This window comes from Thermobia domestica, chromosome 1 (genome assembly GCF_964235325.1).
Source record: "Thermobia domestica chromosome 1, izTheDome1.hap1.1, whole genome shotgun sequence".
Lineage (NCBI taxonomy): Eukaryota > Metazoa > Arthropoda > Insecta > Zygentoma > Lepismatidae > Thermobia > Thermobia domestica.
The window spans coordinates 193,859,298-193,880,222 of record NC_137454.1 but is presented as its reverse complement, the minus strand read 5'-3'; the positions used below and the strand labels follow the sequence as shown (position 1 = coordinate 193,880,222).

Sequence of the window (20,925 nt, the reverse complement as noted above, 5' to 3'; positions counted from 1 at the left end):
GATATAAATATGAAATAAAGGTGAACAATGAGGATCCTATAAGGAAGAAAGCTTATCCTATGAGTAGATGCGATCAAAAACAACTTGATTCCATTTTAGATGATTGGTTAAAACAGGGAATAATTCAAAAGAGTAATAGTGATTGGTCTTTCCCATGTTTTTTAGTGAAAGGAAAGTCTGGAGAGAAACGTCTTGTTATTAATTACCAATGTCTTAATCGGCGATTATATTTAAATCCGCAGTTTACCCCCCGTATAGAGGATGTATTAGCTAACGTGTCTGGTGGGAAAGTATTTTCCACTATTGATATTAAAAAAGCATATCTACATTTACGATTATCAGAAGATTCGTATAAATATACAGCGTTTATGACTCACCGAGGTCTGATGGAATTTAAATTTTTACCTTTTGGTTTATCTTCTGGTAGTTTTATGTTGTCCAAGGTATTAACTGACATTTTATATCCTTTGAAAAATGAAGGTCTTGAATGGTTCTACGATGATGTAATATTATTCACTCCCGATGTCGAGAGTCATAAGAAACTATTAGATAAGGTTTTAAATAAATTTGAAGAGTATGGTATAACAATTTCTTTGAATAAATCAAAATTCTTCCAGACAAAAATATCTTATCTGGGATATATTTTAGAGAACGGGAATATGTCACTGGATCCTTCCAGGGTTGAAGTAATTAGAAAGTTACCAGCTCCGCGTAATAGAAGGGGATCAATTAGCCTTCTTTGTTTTCTACAATACCATGCTAAGTTTATTCCTCATTTTCAAGAAGTAGTAGAACCATTAAATAGAATGAGGTCTCTTAAAGTACAATTTAGGTGGGGTGATGAAGAACAGAGAGCGTTAGATCAAGTTAAGGAGTTATTTGAGACTCATGTAATTCTGAAATTACCAGATTTAAATGCTAAGTTTTTCGTCAGTTCGGATGCAACACTCAAAAGTTTGGGCGGAACGATACAACAATATGATGAGAATAATATATTAAGACCTGTTGGGTTTTATTCCAGACGTTTAAAACCTTATGATTTAAATAAACCAATCTATCTGTTGGAACTTATGGCAGCTGTTGAGACTATTGAACGCTTTAGTACCTATTTGTACTCATTCGAACTGAGTAGATAATTTAGGGTTAATGTATGCCATAAGAAATATTAAGCGTATTAAGAAATATGGCAGTTTATTGTATCGATTGTTTTCATTCGATTTTGATGTCAAACATGTACCATCTAATTTAAATATTTCTTCAGATTACCTATCAAGGGTCCATGATCGAGAAATGTTCGAACCTATGGAGATAGACCAAACACACGATCATGAGGTAAAGAATTTGTTGTTAGTCAATATGTGGAACATGCCATATGCTTGTATGTCAATTAATGAACACCAAAGAAAAGATGTAGAATTGATGAATATAATCGATAGGTTAGAAAAGAAAGAAAAAATTGATTATAAATTAAAGGTACATTATGTAAGAAAACTAAAGCGCAAAAGAATCCATGGAAAGTTTGTATTCCGCAAGAACTTGTATTACCTATTATAGAATTTTATCATAATTCGATATTGCCGGGAAATCATTCGGGAGCAAGGAAAACTATCAGTAGAATATCAGCTAGATATACATGGCCTTCGATGGTAGATCAGGTACGTGAATATGTCCACTGTTGTAAATCTTGTCAGCTCAATAAAAGCGATAATCGTAAGAAAATGGGCCAATTAGTGTCCACTTTCGATAAAACTGTGAATGGAAGATGGTACACTGATATTTATGGACCGTTATGTCATTCCCAATCGGGAAGATATTGTTTGATCATAGTTGACTCTTGTTCTAAACGAGTTTGGCTGGAACCATTAAGAATATTATCGAGTCAAGCGATCATTAATAAGCTATATAAGATCATGTGTAGGTTTGGGTTCCCTTACTCGATCAGTCATGATAATGGGTCAGTATATGTATCAGCTAGATTTAAAGATTTCTTGTATAGCCATGGTATACAGGATATTCGTAGTTCTCCATATTCGGGGTGATGAAGTGCTTCTAATTCATTCGTAGTGCTTCTAATAATGCTGAAAGATATCTAAGAGTATTGGGTGATAGTCTTAGAATTTATTTTTCCAACAAACAGACGATGTGGGACAGAGGCATTCATGAAATAGAGTTTTCAATAAATTCTGCCGAACATTCGGAATTAAAATGTTCCCCAATGGAGATGACATTTAATTATAATGTGTGCGATCCATTGGATATCCACTGGAAAATAGATGAGTTAGATATACGTAAAAAAGACCCTAATGTATGGGCCAATGCCATGAAGAACATGGTACTAGCTTGGTCTCGACGTAAACGTATATATGATAAGTCAAAAGTTGCTACTTCATATTCAGTGGGTGACCAAGTTTTATTAAAGTCGCATTATAAGTAGTCTTTGGCTGACAAGATAACCAGGAAATTGTGCCCAACGTGGCTGGGCCCTTATCGGATCGAAAGACTATTGGGGACTAACTCAATTCAATTAAAATCTGTTGACGATCCATTGGATATTAGGAAGGCTCATGTTTCTCAAACTAAACTGTACCGTCAACCTCGTAACGCAGGTGTAACATGAAGTGTATTTCGATAAACTATAAAAAATTTTGGGTATATTCTTAATTCTGGTCTAATTATACATACATATATGTGTGTGTATGGATAATATTTTGGTTATATTATTATTTAATAATTGCAACTAGATGTGATGGCGTTAAATAGTCAGTTTTAATTAGTCTCTTTCAAATGAATGGTTTTTAGAGGATTTTAATGTGTTTTTGAATTTTAATTATATTAGAAAATATAAATATTGTTATTATGTTTTTGTCAATGTATGTTATTCTGTGCTAATGTCTGTTTTTAAATTCCAGGCCTGGAAAAATCCTTAAACCTTGAATGTTTGTAATCGTGGAAAATATCATATATGTATTTTTGGATATACGTATGGATTGTAATAGGAATGAATACTGGAGTTGTAACCTAGATTGGTATGTCTCATATTATGAATATATGTACGTCATGCATGACCTGTTTGGATTACTATGGATATTCAAAGTAAGTTATTTATTTATAATGTATATGGTTGGTTAATGAAAATATATATATATATTCTATTTTCATTTTGTACATGTAATGTTATGAATTTCCAGGAAGGTCTTGACCTGAGACTTTAGAATTTACTAATATTAGGTATAGATGTAGATAGAATGTAAGGATGAATGAATGTTTGCGTGAATGGATTATTAGGGGGATATTTTTATTTTCTTTATATATTATTTGGAATGAATGGTAGAATGAATTGGAATTAGTATTAGTAGAATCGATTCTTGGGTTAATTATGACTAATGTTGACAACTAGACTATCATCCTTCCGGAAAATCATAATGATTTTAAGGGGGGGTGTTAGTTGATGTAATGACTTACATGTTTATTCGAAAAAAAAATATTCCTGTTACGATTAGTGGAAAACTAGTAGCGCCATTAGCGGCGTTATGATGAACTATCTTGTACATGATTTGGTGTATAACAGGCGAGCGTCATAATGAAGCTATATTTCAAACTGGGAACATCTGACCTTGATAATAGAGTACGTCGAATTACTGTACTAGTTCATGGTTACCTTCGGGTCTACGTTTGTGATATGGAATGGAAGTCAAATTTATAAAACACAATATAATCATAAAAGTTAAGTGTATGGTTGTTTATTTGTGTATTCAACTCATGTGTAGTTCATCCTAGTTCCATATGGTATACGTTTCTTAAAAGTTATAGTTATGTGTGGAAAATTAAAAGATGTGATATTTAAATTAAAATCTTTGGTGGTGTTAAGTGTGAAGCAAGTAAGTTGGCACAGTTTTCATATATTACGTACTTATTTAATCTGCAGTATTGGTAAGTTGTAAAATTTACATAATATATCGCTATTGTTTAAAATATTTAATTTGTAAGATAATTGGGACCAATTTGTATATATATATTTTTTTAAGTGAGATGTAGAACCAGCCCTTCAGGCTTTTTGTAAGGTCCTATTTGAACAAGATAACGTCAAAGTTATTGTTGGATCTACTCAATTTTGATATTTAATCATATAAATTGCTATTAAATCACATAGATATAGTTTTTCTTTTTCCTCAATTAGAATCCACTGTGTTTTTAGATTTATAGATATATTTATGTATGCTAATCAATTCACTTTGCAGTCTTTACAAGAGAACGGAATTTATCGTATTTGCGATAGTTTATGGGGATTGGTTAACCCAGTTAGAATATATATTCCTTTTGATAGACCCATACCTGCCTTTGTTATTAATTATAAAATATGGAGGGAGTTTTAAACACTCCCTTTCCCAGGAACGATACCGAAGTCTGAACTTATATCGGGTAGTAGGTACGTTACATAAAAAATATAGCTTCATTATATTTCTATACTGCTTACATTTTTTCAGTTCGAAGCAGGTTGGGTTTTATGAGGTACATTATATGGAATTTGATACTATTATATGGACTTTGCATTAGTGGAAGGAAAAGTATAGAAATACCTTACCGATTGACAGTAATCAATTATCATTTTGTTGAAAGAATAAGAAAGAGACTAGCTCAACATTCGGTTGCAGTTTTCATTTACAGCAGTATATATGATTGCCGTATATAACATCCATATTAATATAGCTGTATTTTGTATAAATTATTAAATTACATTTGGCATACCGCTTGACAGAAACCATTAGATAGACTAAGGGTGTGGAAGATAATAGGGGAAGTCCTTAAGAAGGGTGAGAATAAAACTTCAGATTTAATTGACAAGATAGGACTTTTTTCAGCGTCGAGGAATCTTCGGGTTCGTAAGCCATAGTATTATTTCGATACGGAAGAAAGAAGGTGCGAAGAATTTTATACCGGATAAGTATTTAAAAAAATATATATCAAAATGGTACGACAACCTTCCTGTGTTTTCTGTGTGTTTGCAGTTTACAATGCATCACGTTGCTGTATACCTTTTTATAATAAAAGCTTGAAATAACTATTCACATTGATTGAATAAATACGGACAAGGATTTCGTAGTTATCACTTTTAATAAAAATCAATCAAGAATTATATTTAACAATACCATTGCTTATATACAAAATTTAAGTACAACCTACTAATTACATTATTTATTAATAACCAGTAATTGTTCACAGCCAAACATTACATACATTAGTTATAGTCTTTGGACTTTATTTCCAACATTAAGTCTAAAAGTATTCACTCTTTATACATGTCAACTGAAATTAATGAAAGAAAACCGCTCGTTTACACTTTTGGTCTACCACAAGTCCATACACATTTCACTGCTCTCATGAAGGAGATAGATAACAGTATTTATCATACATAAATATTCCAATTACTTCCATCTTCTGGGGGTAGTCCATTTGTAACTAATAACACTACATCAACTATCCACCATATTCCAACCCCACCCAAAGTCAGCAACTTTCCCACTGCCGTTCCAGTTTGACCAAGACAAAATCTATCCATTCCCAAAAACCCTAGCAGAATACTGTAGATTAAAGTTGTCACAAAGAAGTGCCCTGTGTACCTAAAAAGGAAAGAAGACTTTGTAAATATACTATACCCAATTCTCCTTTTTTCTTTAGCCAATACAAATCGTAATGTTTTCTACACTCAGATATATGGGAAAGTTGGAGAAACGGTATCTACAGACAGATACTTCAAGATCTAATACACACTAAATATCCACTTCACTACTTTCAGTAAAGAAAATGCCAGTCCTGAATAGGCGGTTGAAACAGAAGTACAAAATAGTTTCAGAGGAAAAAAAAAAATCACAATACCCCCTTCTTATAAATCGAGCATTGTTTACTTGTACGGTTTTTTTTTTTTAAGTAAATTCCAGCACTACCCTTAATATAACATGGATCAATTCTAAATTATTCTATTAGACACCATATACTCTTTATATATATGATGCAACTTACAAGTTTATATCACGCATCTGGGAAAAACATCAAAATTCCTGACTTTAATTCATTTATTTTTCCTTCCTTCAACCTGTGTTAACTTAATTTTTCTTCCAACAACACACTTAATTTCAAAATGTACTTTGTAATGTAATAAACGCAATTTTAGCCGTATCAGTCGAAATGAGTATACGTAGAAAAAATATTCATACACTATTCGGAAATAATCGACAGAAATTCTTTAAATGATGGTAAATATAGATTGAATTCAATATGAGTAATTATCATGTCAAAGGTATTAGGAAATAATTACTTCTAGGTTGTCTTCTCATAATATAGCTATAAATTATGTTTCGTTTTATTAAAAGTCTGTGATTTCACACAACAGAATTTTAATATAGATACAAATCAGGAATGGCAGATTCGGATGCTTCAGCGTGTTAGTACTTCAGTAGTTATTAATGTCGGTATTTTAAAGTCAAAACGGGGGAAGCACAGTTTGTAAGTTTTATTTGTATCCAGCAGGCTATTCATACAATTAAATGCACACCTATGATAGCTCAATAAATCACAACGTGAGCACACAGATAAATACGTAACATCTTAGAAACTATGAATTTGATTACGTGTCATCAGAATCTACGTTAACTTAAACCAAAATACGGAATACCTGAATATGATATGCACGTCTGAGATCTGGAAACGAGTATCTGCGTTGTAAATTGATTTTGTGTTGCATTACACAATTATGCCCTGTTCTAAAATGTAACCATCCCTACATTTGGCGATCATTTTATTCACAAAGAGTAAAGTTGACTCTTGTACGGAGTTTACTTACCGAACACATGGAATTCCATCCTTAAGAAATGTCGTATTTCCCCTACATTGGATCCCCTCAAGTACCTTGCATCTTACTTTGGCTTTCTCTACATCCTCATATCGAGTACCTCCAAACTGAAAACAAGAACCAAAAACTTTATATTTACCTAAGGATCCTATAGGATACATATTGAATAATGAATTGAATTCCTTACCTTAAGTATCTGGTGTCACCAAAGCATTATTAACCTTTACATACTCTGATCTCTTCTTCAGTAATACTTAATTACTTAAAAATAGGAACTGATGCATTTATAATTATTTGTATACGTGCTCTCCTAATTATAGCGTCTAATATTTGATGTAGTATTAACTGTGGTGTTCCGCTATTCCTGACATCTTCCCTCTGCTGATTCAGGCAATTCACGTGCAACCGATCTCATTTCCCAGAATTTCCTCTTGCATTACTTTGTTAAAGTGGCAATGAAAATCAAATTTACTGATGTTCCATATGATACTTTCTGGCTGATAAGAAATAAACGTGTCTAATGATGAACTAGTAATTTTGAAGCTTCTTTGGCAAAACAATTATTTATTTATTCTTTTAATATTTTTATATTTTATGGACGATTAAATAACAAAATATTGATTACATCCACCCTTGGTACTCTCTGTTATGGTCCCGATCTTGACTTTGGTTCGAAGTCCCTGAATATTTCCTATCCACACTGTAAATCTATGAACCTAACTCCGAGGTCTTCTAAATGAGATAGAGGTGGAGGAGCATTTTAAGCGAAGCTTGGAATAAAAGTAACAATAATAAATTTTATACACATCCATGCAATACCTTCACACATCCACGTCCGTTCTCCTCTTCCTTGGCCGTAGCATTTCCATTATGATCATACGGTTGTTCACATTCGAGGAAATCCCACGGTCTGTGAAGTAATAAATAACTAACATTACCATTTCTTAATAAGTTAAAGCTTCCTTATTCAGTGTAATAGCAATTATGTATAACAAAAATGAAATAAATTCCTCTGTGCATTTTTATTTAGAACCCTTATAACTTTGATATCTCATACAATTCTGGATGTCTTCATCAGAGCAGAAATCACCTTTCGAATAGTAAATTGAGTGGATAATTACATGTTACTTCTTTAATATCTTTATAACAGATATTAGATTTCATTAACTTCTTCAAGACTACAAAAATTCCCAAGAACTGAAATATCCACTAGAAAAATACAGTGATAAACTGATCGAGAAAATAAGAAAAATATATATACAAAATACAAACATATATGCAAAATCGCCAGCATTATAATTCAAAGAAGCCAATCACTATTAGCATATTTCTTGCAACTATGAAAAAATTGCTGAAAAAGTCTTCTGTAACAGTATGAACAATACAGCATACTCAAACCAAGTGGAGTTGGTAATTTTCTGTGGTGTTACAAAGTTTAATAATATAGTTTCATCTTTTATTCAGTGAGTCTTGATCAAGATTAAATTACTGATCCTAATAACGTAAGTGAACTTCATTAATAAAACATAATTAATCATTCTTGTTCGTACTTACAATGTATTTGTACATCACTGCTAATACTGTACAATGCATTGCTCTTTAAATCTTTTCACTACTCTTATGTAAATATGATGTGAATCAAGGTTAAATTGCAAGGTGAATAATGGTTGATATGAAGATTAGGCTTAAATACAGCTTTATTAATCTAAATTACAACAGTAACAGTGTAATGGTAGTATCATATCACAAAAATTAAATTGAACAAAGAAAAGAGTATCAATAAAGTGCTCATTACTTGAATATGATCTTGTTTATCTGAATTTAATTTAAGTGTAGCTTCCTTTCAGTAGCGAGGCTATATAAGACGTGGACCTACAGCTTAATATGGGATCCGAACCAAATGACCTCCCGCTGGGAATTGAAACTGAGTCTCCCGCGCCAGAGGCGGTTACGCTATTCACATGCCTACGTGCTTGTTTAAAGGGAATCTTAAGCGCAATTTAACAACCTTATTGGATTCCGTTAATCACTTAGAATTTAGTCTTTGATACGTATAACAAAGCCACTATCCTTTTTTAGTGGCTGAAGAAAATACAAAATAATCCTACTTACATACTTCTGACTAGAGATATTTCTATACTCCCCCGAACTTCGATTGACATCCCTTACAGAAATTCGCTTCATACACCCCTAATCTGAAATTACAATCATTAGCATACTCAGAAAATGTTTGTCAAACTTCCTTTTTCGCAAGACTACAGATTTGTACGAACTATAGGTTTCAGAAGAACTTGTTTTGTTCATTACAACTTTCATTTTTTTGAAGATTTGACATCTGCCACACCCATCATCTGAATTTTTCTTTGTTCGGTTTATCTCGGAAGAATCAGCTAAAGAGACAAAAAATGTGCGTGTTCCTGATTCCTGGGAATAAATAGAAATAACCACTGGAATGTCGAACAGGACATTTCCTGCAGCGGTTTCTCCCCTTTTCAACGAGGGATGAAACAGAAACTATTCCGGTGTAACCATTTTAACTGGTAATCAGAGTGAATATACTTCCAAGTGCGACTGTTTACGACTGTCTGCCGTAGTTTTTGGGATTATGAACAGCGCAGGAAATACACTGGAAAACTATTTTCTTCAAGAAAGAAATTAAGTAACTAACTCTACAGCCTGTGGAACCCGAAAGTTCAATGTCGCGTTCACAAAGGCTCTCCACTGACTTCTGTCCTTAGCCAATGAATCCACTTTCTACTTTGTATTCCTATCCCTGCAAAATCCATCTTAATATTGTCTTCCCATCTGCGCCTAGGTCTTCCTAATGATCGTTTTTCGATTGGACTTACTAAAATTTTGAAAGCGTTCCTATTTTGTTCCATTCTGGCTACATAACCTGCTTACCTGAGCCTCCTGGACTTGATGACCCTAACAATGTTTGGTACACAGTATAAATTATGAAGTTTCCGCCATTCCACACTCCTGTTCCTCTTGCGTCCGAATATTCGTGTTAGGATCTTGTTCTAAAATACTATCAGTCTGTTCTTCCCTCAGAGTAAGCGACATGTTTCGCCCCATACTGGACAACAGGCATGATTATCGATTTATATATTTTAAGCTTCAAATTCCTCGACAGTAATTTCCGAAGACAGAAGATTTAAACTGAATAGCACAAATTCCCTGATTTTTGCCGACATTTAATTTCTTCGTGAATATGATTTTGGTCTGTTAATATTAAGCCTATATATTTGAAAACAACCACTGTGTCGAAAGTATTATTTCGGAATGAGTTGAGACAAACGTATTTCTCGACTCGAAGTCGAGTCGAGTGCTCGTAAAAATTTCGACTCGACTCGAAAATCTTTCTATAATTTTAAATAATATTTTGAATCACGATATCGGCAACTACGACTGAAATGAACACGTGACCATCACTACTGGACCTTGGCGCAGTGGCAGAGCGTTGCATTGTCTGATGAATTCCGATACTTTCTTCATCATGAAGATGGGAGAGTACGAATCCGTCGTGTTCCAAGGGAACAGCTCCTTGACACCTGTACTGCGGGACGGAGTCAAGCTGGCGGCGGCTTAATTATACTCTGGGGAACACTCATGTGAGCATCCAATTGTCTAGTGGAGCTCGACCAAGGCACCATGTCACAAGGCTAGGAGTGTGATGGAGTGGTTCGAGGAACGCAGGGGCGAGTTTCAAGTGATGTGCTGTCCCCCCAACTCGCCGGATCTGAACCCAATCGAACACATCTGGAATGTGATTGAACGTGACGTCAGAGCGCATCGCCTCACTCCCCGGAATTTACGGGTATAAGGTAACCTGTGTGTGCACATGTGGTGCTAACTCTCTCCAGCGATCTACCAAGGATCACTGCGTCCACGCCAAGACGCGTCGCCGTTGTTATCCGTGCCAAAGGTGGACATTTAGGTACTGACAATTAGGTAGGTAGTCATAATGTTCTGGCTGATATGTGCGTATATTTTAACTCGTATATTTTGTCTCGACTCGAATTTCGAGACATTTTCTTGAGACAGTTGAAATAGGCTTAAATCTCGACTCGTGCACATCCCTAGTATTATTAAATTTTGATTTAGGCTACTCGCTGAGCAAAACAATACTTTATTGTAAAAGTTATTAACGTATAACAGTTTCGCCAGCTATCCACTTCGGCTTCATCAATCAGTATGAATATACAGGTAATGGCAGATTTAATATGAGACAGCAAAAAAATTCCTTATTCCTGATTGGTTACTATAGGCTACTACAGCCAATTACCTTACATCTCTCTCTCTGACACACACAAAGTCGTTATTCTCCCCCCTGTTGACATATACGTTCATTTCTATACAACTAGGCCTAATTTCATTAACAAAATAAGCTGTACAATTAACTTCTTTAAATATGAAATTAATTATATAATATAAATAATGAATATATATATATAAATAAATAAGTAATAATATTAAATTTGCAAAAATAAACCTCTACAATTAACTTATGTAATCTTTAAGCCTCCTGAATAACTTATCTCGCTGTTCATCAGCTTTAAGTTCAGAGTTCCAGTGCATACCTCTGTCGCCTTCTATTTCAATAAATCTTGATTCTTTCCATTTTCTGACTAACTTTCTCTCCTCTTGGCCCAGCACTTCTACTTCACTCCAATTAACAGACTGTCCCGTGTCTCTTATGGGCCTGTAGACAGCATTTCTGTCTCTCTCTAATTTCGTTCTTATGTTGTTTATTCGCTCTTTTAATCTCTTTCCCGTTTCCCAAATACAATATGTATCACACTCACTGCACTGGATCCTATATATTACTCCTTTCACCATTATTCCCTTCTTCTCTTCTTCGCTTCTCCCTTAGTACCTTCAGTAACCTCCTGCTTCCTTTTCTATACGTAGATGTACCTCCAATCTTGTTAAACATTCTTTTGACTTCCGTCTCTTCCCCATACTCTCTACCCCCCACCACATTTTTCTTTCCTTTTTCTCCTTCCAGTCTTCCTTCTTTTCTTCCTTTCCCTTTATATCTTAGTTTCCTTTCATATCCACTTCTCTCGAACTGCTCATGGAAGGCCTCTATCTCCTCCTCTGTTTTTCTTCTTTCGCTGTTCGTCTGCCTAATCTTTTTCTCCATGTTATTAATGAAGTTTATTTTCGTTGAATATTCACATCAGTCCTCACATGACAGTAGTTTCCCGACGCACAACTCTTCTGGTACCACTTCATGTGTATCTTTCCTTCCTTCTTCCTTAACTTCATGTCTAAGAACGCATATATCTCTTCATTTTCTACTGTCAATTCTAGTTCTATGCCTGTTTCTTTATCTTCAATTCTTACACAAATTTCTCCAGTTGTCTTCGTGTCCTCTTCCATATTCCTACAGATCACTAATTTGTCACCTCCTTTTAATTCTTTTTCTCCCAATCACGCATGGCAATTTCGGCCAATGCCCACTCAATTTTGAACCTATGCTCTGCCCCTCCTTAATTTTAACCAATTTATCATCTATTATGCAATTTAACTGTTCTTCCACATGAGGTCTAGGGCCTCTTTCAGACCTTCCCCACTCCAGCTATTAACCCTATTATCTTTCATCTGTTCTGTAATCCCTTCATTATGTTCTTTCTTCCTAAACTTGGGAACATGGCTTTCACATCAGCATTAAAAAATGATGTTTTCAATTTTAATTTGTCCTTCTCCAATCTTCTCTTCAGTTCCATCGAGTAATTCACACTACAACTTCGTTGTTGCCCCCTTATTACCTCTATCACTTTCTTTATCTCTTGTTCTAGTGGTTCAAATATATTGCCTTTGCAATCTAACACTAGTGCACTCCGAACCTTCTAAAACCGAGAATCTATGCGACATTTCAATTTGGTATTCTTATCTGACCTGACTCTCCTCTAATTTCTTTGAGTTAAATCTCTCTGTTTTCAGATATTGAATATTTTCTTTATTCAACGATAATCTCTTTCTTATTATAGCTGCTACTAGGTAGTGATCGCTGTCACAGTCAACTCCTCTTAACGACCAAACATCAGTTATGCTAGACTGTCTTCTTCTATGTACTAAAACATGATCAATTTATGTGTTTTTCTATCTGGTGAGGTGCAAGTATATTTATGAAGGTCCTAATATGGGAATTTTGTACTCTTCACGATAAGGTTTTTGGATGTTGCAAAGTTCACGAGTCTACAATACTTTCTTTAGGTAGACTTTCATTTCCTACAATCGGTTTGAAAATATCCTCTTGTTCTACCTTCGCATTGAAATCCCCTAATATAATTTTCATATGGCATCCCGGGACTTGGTCAAATATCCGATCTACTCCTTCGTAAAAACTGTCTTTTATATCGTCATCTGTATCTTCTTCTGGGGTGTGTACATTGGGAATATGAATAACACACCACCGATTCTTAAGAGTAATAAAAGAAAGTCTATCATTAATAAGTTAAATCCGTTTAATTGCTGATATTATTTATTTGTGAACGAAAAACTTTGTTTTAGTTGGTGATTTTAATTTTCTTCCCCGTAAAAAACGTCCCTTTCGGCAGCGAGGCTGTATGAGACGGGACCTACTGTTTAACGTGAAATCTGAACATGAGCTCCACCGGGAATCGAACCCGGGCCTCCCACGCCAAAGGCTCTGGATTATATGAGTTCACGTATTGATGCGATATTATGTCAACAGGCAATAAAGCATAATATGGCAGTGTTTGAAGCCCACTGTCTTATTAAGGAATCTAAGACGTGTATGCTGCAGTAGTAGACGGAAACAGAGAAATGTAGAGCGGAAACTAATAAGAGAGTTGCATCCGAACCAAATGTGGTGAAATGGGCAAAATTTTGAGTGTTATCTCATTTTATGGAGGTATAAATTTGTAACATCCACGGAAGAAATATGTTACTTTATTTCACAATAGTGAGACAGTCTTTTCCGCTCATGTATAATGATTAAAATTAATAAAAGATTGTAGGGAATTTGAGGACCCAAAATGGCGCCCTTCTTCGAGTTCGACCCAAAGCAACATTGAGAGTTTGTTTATAGTCCTCGCAGATTGCGATGGTACTGCCGTGTAGGGGAGAAATAAAAGAGGAAAGCAAGAGGACAATCAAAATAAATTTTAATTACGAGAAGTATCAATCGTAGGTGAGAAAAATATATTTTATTTCTTTCCAACAAATTCAGATTAGATAACAAGTTAATGTTAGTACAAAAAGGTATAGAATAATTAACGTAAAAGAAAGTAACGATTAATAAAATTTAAAATTTATCCGGTAGTAATCATCGCACCAATCGGATTGAAAGGGGGTGAAGTGAAGCTATTTTTCGCTGGGAACAAAGAGAACAGAATGTAATATACCTTATAATGGCGTAGAACTATCAGTTAAATACTTGGCGCAGAAAAGAATTTGATAAAAAGCAATGCAATAACTGAACAAAGTATGTGAACTACAGGTTTAATAGTATGTAAAAAACGGCAGGCGGGTGAGGAAGCCGAGAAGACTGTTATGATGTGAGTTAAGTGTGTAAAATTAGAAAATTCGAACCGAACTCCTCTTCCCTACAACTATGCACGTGTATCGCCCATGATGGAGTTTGCTGTCCAGAGGAATGCTGAGATTCAGGACTGAAACGCACATTCAAGACCTCCCAGGTAACAACAGTCTCTTGTTTTAAATTGGGATGTAGCTACCTTAGATATTTTGAGAAGCAGGCTTCGAAGTTAAGAAGGCTATGTGACTCGGAAGGTTCCAGGCGTAGGACTCCTAAAAGAAATTTACTATGGTTGGTTAAATTTTTCTTTCAATCCGGATCAATTGGTGGCTAAGTTTTAAAAAAAAATTAAAAATTCCCTCAAAATCGGAACTATGAACTTTTAAAATTTTCAGTTTTCGGAATTTTTATATTTAAGAAAAGGGGGCAAAGATTAATGTAATTAAACCTGTTTATTGTAAATTACTTTTACAATGGCTAATGTAAAAATAGTTAAGTTTCTTCCAAGTAAGGTAATCTAAAACCATGATCGCTTAAAGTAACTAATTTCCAGTCAAGCATGGATCCTCAGTCGCCTGGGTGATACAATTCGTCCTTCCTCTCCCTTCACTCCCATTTCACTTACTTTATCAGAACTTAAAACGTTTAATTTAATAATAGGCTAACACCTCTCCATGTCAGATTTAATTTTGTTTATGATAATTTATTTTCTCTTTGTTAGTTATAATGGTTAGGTTAGTTTTAGTAGTGTTAATGATTGTGTACAAGGTTCGAAGTTGGCCGTGTCGTTGGGTATTAGGATTCTCCCAGTGATTTCTACATATAGTGGGATAATCCGGGGTGATGTTTAGTTCGTTCATTGCTCTCTTTCCCCTGCTGACATGTTATTAATGTTCAGGCTTTCAATAATGGGATTACATTAAGCTTATTCTCTCGCGCCCGTAACGCAAGAAATATGAATTGGCAGATATAATTAGTTGAAAATTGTTATAAATAAGTGAGACTAGAGAAGCTGCAATTTAATGGGCCGTGGGCGAAAATAGTTAAACATCTGAAGAATGTAGTGTTCAGAGACGTGTTGCGCCTGAGACGGACAGGTTGCCCGCTCAAAGAGAATTATATTTGACTTTTTCAGTGTTTCTGTGGGCCCTGCCAATCTCTATCTCCACCGCTGCCACTTTCAAAGGGTGCTCCGCCATTAGGAAAGCTGTTGGAAGAAAATTGTATTTACATTTTGAATCAAAGTAATATTTATGATGTGTAAGTTTGTAATAGTTCCTTTTTTTTTTCATTCATATTGTATGTCAGCAGGCCAAGGAATTTTACAACCCCCTTTCTATTCGAATGATGTAATAAAAGCTAAAGATCAATTGTGAAATTTAATACTAAACTGTGACAAAGTTTAATTTGGGCAACACAATAATTTATTATTATTTATAAGTCAAGTGGATATAACTGGAATTGTATTTTGTCTTATGTAACTCGAAATCTTCAAAATTTTAAGAATGCACTTGCGCTAAGAATCGGATTAACTAAACAGAGTTCATACTGTACAAAACTAACTCTAACCTTAACAATATTATTCTTTGGAAATTTAAGAGGTGCATTAAAATTTGTTCTGTTGTGTCGAAATTGTTGTGAAAAGACTAGTGAAGATAACATCGGAATTGAGAACTAAAATTAAGACAAAATTTTAAACCTATTTTTTTGTATTACCATTTTCAATGTGTGCTTCAGTCTTTTTACTCGCCGTGCGGGAAGGGGAGCTCTGTCGTTGTAGTTTTTTTTTTTTTCTCTTGTAACAATAAATCTTAGTTTGTCCTTTATTAAGTAATAGTCATTGCATTATGAGATCAGAATATCCCTTAGTTACAGGGTTGGCAAAAACCATGGTTTCTATTGAAAAAAACAAACAAAAAAAAATGTTTTTCGTTTAAACTTTTTTTTTGTTTTAACCAGGTTTTTTGGTTTAAATAATTTGCTCTATGTATTTATATCACATATGGACAAAAATAAGTGTTTTGCCTTTGTGTTATTATACAACAACCGGGTTATGTTGGAAGGGGTCACATACGCTTAAAGCGGAACCCAATCGCTTCTCGACTTACATCTGAGGGAAACTGTCCTTTATTTGGACTCGAAACCGGGACTAATTGGCCACAACTGCGGTACGTCTGCCGACTCACCCACGAAGGACTCCTGATAAAAATAAGTTGTACTGATCTTTACATACTTGTTAATATGATTGTCAAGAGTCATTTCAAAAGGACAAAAAGATAAATAGTTGCACAAGTGAAACCATTATACAGATCTACATATGGACAATTTCAAAATACTGCAGAGTACAAAGAACTAATTTTGTCCAAGTTTCACTACGACTTTTATTATTCCAAGTTAAAGAAATACGACAACTTAATTTGCGTATCAGTACTAAAAGTGATTAAAAATACAAATTATTTGAGTCCACTTTGACCCATTTATACATAAATAGATACCAGAGATACTTCTGATTTCAAAAATGCCTCTCGTGCGGTTTGTATGACGCCCCCCCCCCCCAAAAAAAAGTACGGCATTTTGATGTAATTTATCGATAGTAAACATTATTAGAACGAAACAATATTTAGAATTTTTCTTTGATTGCAACTCCATAATAATAATAGCAAACTACAAAAAAATCACACAAAGAAACATTCATAAACTTATACAAAAATAGAAGTTGCTTTTGTAGTATAATCCCTTCGAGAAATTAATAAGGAATTTAGGTCTGAATATAATACGAATAATATACAGGAGTGAAACGTGGTAACTCACAAATGTCTGTCCATCAAGATTTTACGAACACTTAGTTTTACGAACATTTTTCGCCTTTTGGTTTAAACCAGCCAACCCTGCTAGCTACTAATCAAAATAGGGGGACCTGTGTTCTTGAGCCTTCCCTACCCTACCGTAAGCTAACCTAAGTCTTAACCTGCTGGACATATTCTGCAATACAAAAGCCAACGATTTAACCCTTTCCGGATCCTGGCTTTTTGGGCTATTTTTTAGACTTTCAGTCAAGCAACTACTGTATCGTCACTATTTATCCTAGGATCATGGTTCATACCTCATTCTCTTCAGAATAGAGGTGGCTTTCAAATGGTACCACTTGCATGCTCATACCATATATCAGAAGCGGGGAAAAAATGTCAAAGTGAAAGTTTCGGAGGGAAAATGTTTTTTCTCGAACTTTGCCCCCCCCCCCTGTGTGAACGTAGCCATCTAAAAAAAATCTGAGAAATATTACTTGGTATACTGAACGTGTGTGCCAAATTTCAAGTTTTTATCTTGAATAGTAAGGGAGGGAGAAATTTTATCAAAATTTCCCACAATGCCCCAAATTACCACAAAACACTATGATCTCATGGAAAAAAATTCCTGAGACATCCCTAATTACCCTAGGGTCATGTGTCGCCCGTATTCTCTTCTGAATAGAACTGCCTTTCAGGCGGTACCATTCACATGTCTCCAACATGTGTCTAAGGAGGGAAATTCCAGAAAAAAGGATTTTTTTTGGTCTAAAAATCCCTTTTTTCAACTTTTAGTACCTCTGGACCCCCCCCCCCTGTTTTAACGCAGAAATCTAAAAAAAAAAAAATCCGTTAAATACCACTCGGTGGACTGAATGTTTGTGCACAATTTCAAACTTCTAGGTGCAAAAATAGACCCACCAGAAAAAAAAAATTCAGAAATTTCCCCATTTTACCCTATACAGAAGTATATTTTGAAAAAAATTCACTGAGACGTCCCTAATTACCCTAGAATAATAATTTGACCGTCATTCTTTTCAGAATGGAACTGCCTTTCAGGCGCTATGGCTCACGTGTCTCCATCATGTATGTGAGGCGGGAAAATCCTGAAAAACGGGATTATTTGGTCAAAAAATCCCTTTTTTCAGTTTTTTCCCCGTGTTTTAATGCAGAGATCTGAAAAAAATCTGATAAATACTACTAGGTAGGCTAAATGTTTGTGCACAATTTCAATCTTCTAGGTGCAAAAGTAAGCCCGCCAAAAAAAAAATACCCATCATGTCCCATTTTTCCCTATATAGAAGTATATTTTTCAAAAAATCCCTGAGACGTCCCTAATTACCCTAGGACAATGATTTGACCGTCATTCTCTTCAGAATGGAACTGCCTATTAGACGGTATGACTCAAGTGTCCCCATCATGTATGTGAGGCGGGAAAATGACGAAAAACGGGATTTTGGGGGTAAAAATATCCCTTTTTTCACCCCTTTGCCCCTCTGGTTCCCCCCCCCCCTGTTTTAGTACTGGTAAACAAAAAATTTGGTAAATACTACTCGGTGGACTGAATGTTTGTGCAAAATTTCAATCTTCTACGTAGAAAAATAAGCCCACCAAAAAATATTGAACATACGCTTAGAAAATGAAAAAAGAAATTTTTGACTTATGACATCATCACCTCCTATGTCTGGACGCAGGACGGTCTGAAACCATACGTAAAGTCTTCTACAAGGCCTCTGGACTTGGAGGAAAAAAAAAACCGGACGAAAAAGCTCAAATAGAAGAGAAATAACGCAATTACCATGAAAAATGCGTATGGTACAAACTGTACCATAGGATCCCGAAGGGGTTAAAAATAGTTAGGAATGTTCTAAAACCTAGATCCCCCTATATAGGTCAGTGGCTAGGTTGGTCCCTCTCTGTCCCGAAGTTTAATATATAAATCACATAGTATGCCGAACGAGCGTTAGCGAGTGAAGGCGGGTTAGAGTCCCACAGGGCACGTTGTTTTCTGTCTTATTTACAGCTAAATGTGAAAGGGGACCTTTGTTCTAGAACGTCTCCAAAATAGTTTTCTTATCGTCATTAGACATTCATATTTCCAATTTGTGAAGCATCAAGTAAGAGATGTCAAATAGTTAACTTTATTTTGTAAATACGAGACAATTGTACTGAAAAAGTATAGATATCTAATCATTTCCTCGTGATCGATAGCTCGTCAATCTGCAAGATGACTGAGACAAAAGAAGCTAGAACTTAACCTATTACTTCAGGTAGACCATGTAAAATAAATTTACACACACAGTTTTCAAAAACTAAAATCATGTAAACGTCACACAATCCACTTACAAATATGAACAGTTCACTAGTGGGCTTAATGGATTGTCAATTGTTGCTGATCCATTACTTTTCACGCCATAATATGGAAAAAGGTAGCACAGATAGAAAATTACACAAAAGCAGAATGAACACCAACGTAATGTTTTCATTTCACAGTTTTAAATTATGTATTCATGCACCATTTTTCTTCTTTTGTCTTGTCTAGTCAGTGACCATTACCGGTAAATAAATATGTGCACCAGCTCGCTAGTCATACGTGCTAAGAATGCAAAATTGTCAATTGTACCTCACACAGAGGATTTATGATTCAGGAACAAAATTGACTAAAATACAGGACACAATTGAAAAAAAAGGACACAATTGGGGAAAAAGGTCAAAGTCAGAAAAAGGTAAAAATTAGAAAAGAAGTTCAGACAGTGAAAGAGTACTGAAAGCCAAGTTGAACAGGGCAAAATGTTAGAGGAATATGGAAAGTGTAAAATGAAAAAAGAACAATGACTAGAAAAAAGAAGAGGATGTATGAACGTGTAAGTATAAAAAAAGAGTAAGTGTATGGGAGATCCCACTCAATTCTCTTTCTCATAGAGTACCAACACACGAGGAACTCGCCATAACGGCCACTGTCGAACTCCTTCTTCTTTTTTCATCAACTTCCGGCCGACATTTCAATTGCTTGAGTTAACTTCCGTACACCGTTGAGCAGTATTAAACTGTAGATGGTAAAGAAACGGCGATTTTCAATCCCTGTGCACGAACAAATTAACAAAGCATCTTCTTTCACTTTATTCACTTTAACCCTTTTAGAATTTTTGGCAACTTCTGTATGGCGTAGTATCGTCTTTGACCACTTATTTAGGTTTTATAACAGGTATTGAAGACGGATTTTTTATTAGTCAACTCAAGAATGGACCCAAAAGAACACCTCAGATGCGTTTTGGAACCGGATGGTCAACTTGGCGGCGCGGGATTGGAAGGGAAGGAATTTTCATTTTTTTCATAAGAGAAATTTCAAAATTTTCCACGCCTTTAGCTTTTCCTATATCAGATTCAAACTTTGCATACGGATTGTGTGCCTCTTCGGGTACTTCTCATTATTAAAGTGAAAATAGACTAAAACGCGGCTACAGAAAGATGAACTAAAACGCAAGATGTTTGCACAGTCTTATCGTAGAGAGTTCAGACTTGTTCCATCTGTTTTCATTTAACAACAGTTTTAAATGATGTACTACTTGACCCCTTGCCATTTGAAAATTTTGAGTAGGACCCCAGCTGGGACCCTGGGACAAATATTTTTACTTTCAACCATTGTACTTTTGAAAAGATGACACACGTGTTTTCTTGTTTTGATATCTCTCTCACCGCTTCATTTTTTTTTTTTTTTTGGTGGGGGTGGACATAGACTTTACAATGTTTTTGCTGACATTTTGAACGGAGGCCATCTT

The 20,925-nt window shown here is 35.0% G+C and overlaps 1 protein-coding gene across 1 annotated transcript; it reads right to left on the bottom strand.

Annotated features, from left to right (window-relative positions):
- Positions 1-4,830: 4,830 nt before the first annotated feature.
- amrt (TM2 domain-containing protein 2 amaretto) lies at positions 4,831-19,704 on the bottom strand. The gene is made up of 4 exons (XM_081767708.1): positions 19,493-19,704; positions 7,667-7,757; positions 6,839-6,954; positions 4,831-5,618 (listed from the first exon to the last, which is right to left on the bottom strand). Exons 1-4 carry the CDS (start codon positions 19,630-19,632, stop codon positions 5,405-5,407), a joined length of 561 nt encoding a protein of 186 aa, XP_081623834.1. The 5' UTR covers positions 19,633-19,704; the 3' UTR covers positions 4,831-5,404.
- Positions 19,705-20,925: the final 1,221 nt, after the last annotated feature.